Genomic DNA, 9,338 nt, shown 5'->3' with positions numbered 1-9,338 from the left:
AAAAAAAAAAACATAGCCGAAGAAACATGATGTATGATTTCAAACCTGCGGTCGGCACTTGGAGAACCGATCAATATATCAACATGGGAGTGTCAGTGGATTCCCACGTTCTTCAACATAAAAGACAAAACAATTGTTGTGTAATTATGTAATATTGACTGAGTGCGGAGAAACGTCGCCGGGACAGACGCCATACATCACCGTGATGTCATTACCGCCGACCCGCAGTGCTGTGTGTGTGTGTGTGTGTGTGTGTGTGTGTGTGTGTGTGTGTGTGTGTGTGTGTGTGTGTGTGTGTGTGTGTGTGTACACACCGATTTGTGGCAGACGGTGCAGAGCGTCTGCAGGTTGTCCAGCGAGCACTGGCCGCCGCCGCCGTACACCGGCCGGATGTGGTCCGCCTGCCAGAAGTCGCCCTCCACCGGGGCGCGGATCATCTGGTTCAGCTGCCCAACACACACACACACACACACACACACACACACACACACACACACACGGTTTGATTACCCTCCGGAACGTTTCCTCATAACGGCGCCAAATTGCCCAAAACAAGCCGCGCCTCCCAGACCATCCATCTACGCCGGAGTTAATTTTTTCGCCGCTGATGTTGATGTCTTTAGTAAAACGCCGCCGATATTAAACAGATCCCCGTGCCGCCGGACCGCCGCCGCCGCCGGGCAGCGCACAATAAAAAGAAGATGAGGCCGGCGGCAGCGGCAGAGCAGGAAGTAATGAAAGCGAGCTGCAGGGAAAGAGGCGAGTCTCTAATGAAGGCTTCAGGCTGAGTGAGGACGGCGTCCAGCTGAGAGACGCAATATCTGCAGCACGCCCAACAACAGGCAACAAGGTGACCTTTGACCCCCAGATCAAGGACGGCGAGGACCAACCATTTCTGTCACCTGTAATTAGCACACAAAATACTAAACTGTAGCCACAAAATACAAATTTGTAGCCACAGAACGCTAATTTGCAGTCAAAAATGCTAATTTGTGGTCAAACATACTAATTTGTAGCCACAAATACTGATTTGTATACCGAATAGGCTAATATGTCACTGCAAAATGCCAAATTGAGCCACAAAATACTAAGTTGCAGCCATGAAATGCTAGTATGTAGCTGCAAAATGCTTATTTGTAGCCCCAAAACGCTAATTTGTAGTAAAAAAATATACATTTGTAGCCACAAAATACTAAATTGTAGCCGCAAAATACCAAGTTGGAGCCAAGAAATGCTAATATGTAGCTACAAAATGCAAATATGTCACTGCAAAATGCTAAATTGAGCCACAAAATACCAAGTTGCAGCCATGAAATGCTAATATGTAGCTGCAAAATGCTTATTTTTAGCCCCAAAATGCTAATTTGTAGTAAAAAAATATACATTTGTAGCCACAAAATATTAAGTTGGAGCCAAAAAATGCTAATATGTAGCTACAAAATGCTAACATGTAGCTACAAAACGTGAATATGTAGCCGCAAAATCCTAAGCTGTAGCCATGAAATACTAATATGTAGCCGCAAGATGCTAATTTGTAGCCACGAAATGCTAATTTCTAGTCATGAAATGGCATGAAAAGCTAATATGTAGACACAAAATGTAAATTTTTTGAGACCATAAAATGCTAATTTCCAGCCATGTAAGACTAATTTAAGGTCAAAAAATATTAATGTGAGGCCACAAAATGCTAATTTGTAGCCATGAAATGCTAATATGTTGCCAAAGAATGTTAATTTAGGATCACAAAAGGCTAAGGCTAACTTTTAGCTCTGAAATACTAATTTGTAGCCACAAAATGCTAATTTGTTTCCAAAATTGACCAATTTGAGGTCCCAAAAAACTAGTTTGAGGCCCTGAAAGAAGATAAGGCCGGTGGCGGCGGCAGCGGCAGCGGAGCAGGAAGTAATGAAAGCGAGCTGCAGGGAAAGAGACGAGTCTTCTTCAGCTTCAGGCTGAGTGAGGACGGCGTCCAGCTGAGAGACGTAATATCTGCAGCACGCCCAAACAACAGGCAACAAGGTGACCTTTGATCCCCGGATCAGGGACGGTGTGGACAAATTTGAACTCAAATTTGAACACAAATTGTTAATTTGTAGCCACAAATTGTTAATTTGTAGCCGCAAAATGCTAATTTGTACAAGTTGTGGCCATGAAATGCGGAAATGTAGCCATAAATGCTAATTTGTAGCTATACAATGCAAACTTTTAGACACAAAATGCTAAATTGTACCCATGAAATGCTGAAATGTAGCCATGAAATGGTTTTTTTTGGCCACAAAATGCAACGTAGTAGCCACAAAATGTTAAAATGTAGCTGCAAAATGCTAATTTGTAGCCAAAAAATTCTAGGTTGTAGCCATGAATTGCTAAAATGTAGCCACAAAATGCCAAATTGAGGCCACAAAATGCCAAATTGAGGCCACAAAACAGAATTTGTAGCCCGGAAATGCTGATATGTAGCAATGAAATACTAAGCTGCACCCATTAAGTAGTAAAATTGAGCAATGGGATGCTAATTTGTAGCCACAAAATGCAAAGTATTAGTCACAAAATGCTAAAATGTAGCCGCAAAATGCTAACTTGTGAGCAAAAAAATGCTCATTTATAGCCATGAAATGCTAATTTGTGGCCACAATATGCTAATATATAGCCACAAAATGCTAATTTGTAGCCACAAATACTCATCTGTAAGCATGAAATACTAATTTGTAGCCACAAAACGCTCATTTCTAACCACAAAATGCTAAATTGAGGTCACAAATTATACATTTGTAGCCACAAAATGCTAATTTGAGGCCACAAAATGATAATTTGTAGCAACGAAAGGCTAATTTGCAGTCACAAAATGCTAATATGTAGCCACAAAATATAAATATGTAGCCACAAAATGCTAATTTGTGAGCATGTAAGGCTAGTTAGAGGTCACACAATGCTAATTTGGGGTCACAAAATGTTAATTTGAAGCCACAAAATGCTATTTGAGGCCACAAAATGGTAATTTGTAGCAACAAAATGTAAATTTGTAGCCAAGAATTGTTAAGTTGTATCCATGGAATGCTAATATGTAGCCACAAAAATTTTAATTTGTAGCAAGGAAATCCTAATTTGCGGCCACAAAATGCTAATTTGACTCAACAAATACTCATTTTTAGCCAAGAAATATAAATTTATGGCCAAAAAATACTAATTTGTGGCCATAAAATGCTAATTTGTAACCATGAAACACTAATTCAAGGCCAAAAATTGCTAATCTGTGTTCACAAAATGCCACCAAAAAACCCAATTTGGCCATGAAACACTAATTTATAACCACCAAATATGAATATTTGGTCAAAAATCCCACATTTCTGACCCTAAATCCCATCCAATGCCTGTGGCCTACATAACGGGAAACTTGATCAGCGAGCAGAGAAAGCAGGTTAAAGATTCCTCCGGGAATCACATGTGACGTCTCCTCCACTCGATTGTCTTGTTTCATGCTCCAGACGAGGGTTTGAAGTCGGTATTTACAGGAGTAAAGGGAGTTTTCTCTTCACCAAAAACACACTTTTAATGAGTTTTTGTCAGACGGATTGAAAATGCAAAGTTAGTTTCAATTCCAGGAGAAAAGGAGAAAGTATTTCAGGGCCTTAAATTAGCGGTTTTAGTTATAGTAGTAGTTTTGTGGTCTCAAATTAGTATTGAAAGGCTTCAAATGAGTATTTTGTGTTCCCACATTGGCACTTCAGATGGTACAAATGAGTACAAATGAGTGTTTTGTGTGTTCCGAGCAGTATTTTGTGTTTCCATATGAATATTTCGGGGTTTCAAAGTAGTATTTTGGAGTCAAAAATGATTGTTTTGTGTTCCCAAAATAGTATTTAAGGGCAACAAATGAGTATTTTGTGTTCCCAAATTAGTATTTAAGGGCAACAAATTCATATTTTGTGTTCCCAAATTAGTATTTAAGAGCAACACACTAGTATTTTGTGTTTCCAAATTGGTATTAAAGGGCCAAAATTAGTATTTTGTGTTCCAAAATTAGTATTTAATGGCAGCAAATTAGTATTGTGTGCTCCCAAATTAGTATTTCAAGGAATCAAAACAATTTTTTGTGTTCCCAAATCAGTATTTCACTGCCTCAAATTAGTATTTTGTGTTCCCAAATGGGTATTTGGTGGCCTGAATTAGGACTTTGGGGCCAAAAGTTGGTATTTTGTGCTGACAAATTAGTATTTCGGAGCTAAAAATGATTATTTTGGGGCATCAAATGACTATTTTGTGGCGGAAATTGGTATTTCGGGGCCTTCAATCAGTATTTTGTTTCTAAATCAGTGTTACAGTTCCTCAAATTCATAGAGGTAGAGAGATAGAGGTGTAGAGGTAGAGCTAGTGAGATAGAGGTAGAGAGACAGAGACAGAGGTATAGAGGTAGAGCTAGTGAGGTAGTGGTATTGAGGTACAGGTAGAGAGATAGAGGTAAAGAGGTAGAGGTAGTGAGGTAAAGGCAGAGAGGTAAAGTGAGAGAGAGGTAGAGAGGTAGAGGTATTGAGGTACAGGTAGGGAGGTAGAGTGAAAGAGATAGAGGTAGAGAGGTAGAGGTAGTGGTATTGAAGTAGAGGTAGAAAGACAGAGGTAGAGAGGTAGAGGTAGTGAGGGAGAGGTGAGAGGTAGAGTGAGAGAGGTAAATGTAGAGGTAGAGCTAATGAGGTAGTGGTATTGAGGTACAGGTAGAGAGATAGAGGTAGAGAGGTAGAGGTAGAGAGAAAGAGGTAGTGAGGTAGAGGTAGAGAGATAGAGGTAGTGAGGTAGAGCGAGAGAGACAGAGGTAGAGAGGTAGAGGTATTAAGGTACAGGTAGAGAGGTAGAGGTAGAGCGAGAGAGGTAGAGGTAGTGAGGTAGAGGTAGAGAGATAGAGGGAGAGATCTAGAGGTAGAGAGATAGAGGTAGACAGGTATGGTAGAGAGGTAGAGGTATTGAGGTAGAGAGATAAAGGTAGAGAGGTAGAGGTACTGAGGTAAAGGTAGAGAGGTAGAGCGAGAGCGACAGAGGTAGAGGTAGAGGTACTGAGGTAAAGGTAGGGAGGTAGAGCGAGAGAGATAGAGGTATTGAGGCAGAGGTAGAGATAGAGGTAGAGAGGTAGAGGTAGTGGTACTGAGGTAGAGGTAGAGAGGTAAATGTAGAGAGTTAGAGGTAGAGCGGTAGGGGTAGAGAGGTAGAGGTATTGAGGTAGAGGTAGAGGTAGAGAGAGAGGTAAAGAGAGAGGTAGAGGTAAAAAGAGAGAGAGAGAGAGGTAGGGGTAGAGAGAGGTAGAGAATGCTCAGTGCTGATTGAGAGCGTTCCAGAGGAGGAAAGTGTTTTCCTGCTCTCTGCTGACATTCAGGCAGCGAGCTGGAATTGATCCCAAAAGATTTAAAGAACGGGGGGGTCAGAGTTCACACACACACACACACACACACACACACACACACACACACACACACACACGCGCACACACACACACACACACACACGGTCAATCGAGCTCACATTTCTGTGCCAAAAAAAGCCGAGCTCACTGGCACCTAAATACACAAAATACCTACACACACACACCAAAACACCCCGAGGTCTACAAACAGCACACACACCTGGGAACACACACACACACACACACACACACACACACACACACACACACACACACACACACACACACACACACACACACCAAAGAATGAGCCGATAATCTGGAGGCTTCTCCGCCTTATCATGTGGCCGAGTTTGTTTCCTCTAAAGCTCGGCGCATCGATCGGCCGCCGCCGGCGCTGCTGGGAACAGCGTGTGTGTGTGTGTGTGTGTGTGAGAGTGTGTGTGTGTGTGTGTGTGTGTGTGTGTGTGTGTGTGTGTGTGTGTGTTGGCTTTGCAGGATAACAGCCAACCAAATCAAACAGGCTTTACCGGTCGAGGCCCGGCACCGAGGAAGAGGAGGAGAGGAAGGAAATCAATGGGCCCAGCAATCCATTTAACTGGGACCCTCAGTGTGTGTGTGTGTGTGTGTGTGTGTGTGTGTGTGTGTGTGTGTGTGTGTGCAGTAGGTGGGTGGGATTGGGAGTACAGGGTGCATTTATTTTCGCACTTACACAAACACCCAGATGAAACAACGTCCATGTTTTCCTTTCCAGAAATCGTTTTATTACAAATTCTTTTTTCATCCATTGCAGCCTTTTATTTTGAAATTCTGGCTTTTTTGCATATTTATGTTCTTTTTTTTAATAATCTCACATTATCAATTCATTTTTATTGCTTTTATGCAAAAAAAAAAGTAAAAATTTCAACCGTTTTGACTCTTTTTTGTCTTGTTTAACACCATTATGATTTTCAGTTTTTTCAGCATTTTATTTTGAAAATCCAGCTTTTTTTTGCACATTATGTTCTTTTTGTCCCTTAATAACCTTGATCAAACTAATCTGTATCCCCCCCCCCCCCCCCCCCCCCCCCCCCCCATTTCACTCTGTTTTGGCTTGTTTTACACAGTTATGAATCTATTCATATTGGCTTTACCAGTTTTACCAACATTTTATTTTGAAATTCTGCCTTTTTTGCACATTTCAATGTTCTTTTACTTCAATAAACTGACATTAGCATTTTCTTTTTATTGCTTTTATCCCAAAAAAATCTGCATTTTTGAACCGTTTTGACGTTTGTTTTGTCTTGTTAAACACATCTCTGATTTTCACAGGTTTTTCAAAATTTTTATTTTGAAATTCTGGGTTTTTCATTGTGTATATTTCATGATCAACATGAAATTAGCATCTAATTTGTATTGCTTTTTTCAAGCAAATTTGTATTTTCCCCCCATTTGACTATTTTTTGGCTTGTTTAACACATTTAAGATTTTCAGAGTTTTTGCAGCATTTTTACTTTGAAATTTAACTTTTATGGACAGTTTGATAGTTTTGTCCAATAACCTGAAATCTGCATCTAATTTTTATTGCTTTAATCAAACGAATATGTATTTTTCCTCCATTTTGACTCTTTTTGGCTTATTTAACAGATTTATGAATCCATTGATATTGATTTTCAGAGTTTTTGCAGCATTTTGTTTTGAAATTAGGACTTTTTTTTTTTACGTATTTTGACCTTCTTTCTATTCAATAACCTGAAATTAGCATCAAATTTTTATTGCTTTTAACAAACTATTCTGTATTTTTCAATCATTTTGACTATTTTTTGACTTGTTTAACACATTTATAAATGTGTATTGATATTGATTTTCACAGTTTTTGCAGCATTTTAATTTGAAATTCTGGTCATTTTGCATATTTTGATGATCTTTTTGTCCAATATCCTGAAATTAGCATCGATTGTTTAGTGCTGTTATCAAAGAAATTTAGATTTTTCCCCTATTTTGACTCCTTCTTGGCTTGTTTAACACATTTATGAATCTACGTAAATTGATTTTCACAGTTCGTTGCAGAATTTTCTTTATTTTTTCTTTTGCAGTTTTAGGTTTCTTTGACTTTTTCAGTTTCATTTTTTTTCTTTACTCATTTTAGTTGTTTTTGTTCTGTGACGTGCCCCAATTTCACTTTACCGGTGCTGTTTGGTCTTTTTCACATCATTTTGTTGCAGTAGAAGTTGAATTTGCAGCATTTTGCCTCAATTTATGGTCACTTTGCAAATCTTTCCTGCAGTTTTTGCTCTCATTTTGTACACATCTGTCTTGTTAGCGTCTTAATTTTTAATTATTTGATGGTTTTTAGACATATTTTGATTTCTGTACATGTTTGTGTCCATTTATTGTCACATTTTAGTACAAATACCATTTTTTCTGATGATTTCACTGAACATTTATTGTGAAATTCTGATTCAATCTGCTGATTTTTATCATTTCACAACCTTTATTGTGAAATTTTGATTGAGACTGCACCTTTCTATCACTTCGCATCACAATTACTGTCACAATTAGGCTGAAATTGCAAATTTGTATCATTTCACATCAATTTTATTGTCGTATTTTAGTTAAAATGTCCGTTTTTTTATCATTGTTTGACATATATAGAGTATTTTGTACACCGTTGTGGCAATTTTCTGTCACATTATGGTGCAAATTGCTAATTTTTCTCATTTCACAAGACCGTTATTGTGAAATTTTGGTTGAAATTTTTTATTCTTATCGTTTAACATGACTTTTGTTATGACATTTTTATTCAAATTGATAGTTTTTATCAAGTCACATGACCTTTATTGTGAAGTTTTTGTTGAAATGGCTGATTTTCATCATTTCTCATGACATTTATTGTCACATTTTGGTTCCAACACCAGCTTTACCATTTCATATTAACTTTATCAGGACATATTAGTTTAAATTGAAGTTTTTATCATTTCACATGGCTTTTACTGTGAAAATTGGATTCAAATTGCTTAATTTCCTCATTTCACATGACCTTTATTGTGAAATTTTGATTGAAATTACTCATTTTCAACATTTCACGTGACATTTATTGTCACATGTTGGTTTTCAGTTGCTCATTTTTATCATCACCTGACCTTTATTGTGAAATACTTGGTTCAAATTGATAATTTTTATCATTTTACATTACATTTATATTCACCATATGGTTCAAATACCTTTTTCTTATCATTTCACGTGAGCTTTAATGTGAAATTTTGGTTCAAATTGATCTTTTTTTTTTACCATTCCACAAGAACTTCTTTGTAAAATTTGAATAAAATACCTTTTTTGTAGGTTTTTGGCTCAAATTGCTCATTTTTTATCATTTCACATGACCTTTATTGTGAAATTTTGGCAGAAAATACTAATTTTGATCATTTCACAACAAATTCATTGTCCCATTCTGGTTCCAATACCTCTTTTTATATCAACACATCACACATATTGTCATCTGTTGGTCATTTTGTATCTTTAAGAAACTCATTTTGCCTATTTTTCATTATCATTGCTCATTTTCTGACACCTTTATGTATTTATACTTATACTTTTATTATACTTTCTATAAAATTGGATTCAAATTGATCATTTTAGTCATTTCAGCTGCCGTTTATAGTGAAATTGTGCTTTAAATTGTTCATTTTCATAATTTCAGATCCCTTTTCTATTCACAATATGGTTAAAATATCTTATTTTTTCCTTTTCATATGACTTTTATTGTGAAATTCTGATTCAAAATGCTCATTTTTATCATTTCACGTGACCTTTGTTGAGAAATTTTGATTCAGTTGTTCATTTTCATCATTTCACATCACTTTTCTATTCACAATACAGGTTTAAATATATGATTTTATCATTTCACATGACCTTTATTTTGAAATTTTGCTTCAAAATACTGCTTTTCACCATTTCACAACACATTTAT

The 9,338-nt window shown here is 37.4% G+C and overlaps 1 protein-coding gene across 1 annotated transcript in view; it reads right to left on the bottom strand.

Annotated features, from left to right (window-relative positions):
• Positions 1-284: 284 nt before the first annotated feature.
• zranb3 (zinc finger, RAN-binding domain containing 3) overlaps positions 285-9,338 on the bottom strand; it is a gene marked incomplete at its 3' end in the record, with an annotated part of 103,253 nt that continues 94,199 nt past the window's right edge. Inside the window, exon 21 of the mRNA XM_030086382.1 lies at positions 285-446. Within this exon, the coding sequence (XP_029942242.1) occupies positions 285-446 (162 nt within the window). The remainder of the gene's footprint in view (positions 447-9,338) is intronic.

This window comes from Salarias fasciatus (assembly GCF_902148845.1).
Source record: "Salarias fasciatus chromosome 23 unlocalized genomic scaffold, fSalaFa1.1 super_scaffold_20, whole genome shotgun sequence".
Taxonomy (NCBI): domain Eukaryota; kingdom Metazoa; phylum Chordata; class Actinopteri; order Blenniiformes; family Blenniidae; genus Salarias; species Salarias fasciatus.
The sequence above is the reverse complement of the archived record's forward strand: the minus strand, read 5'-3'. Positions and strand labels throughout refer to the sequence as shown.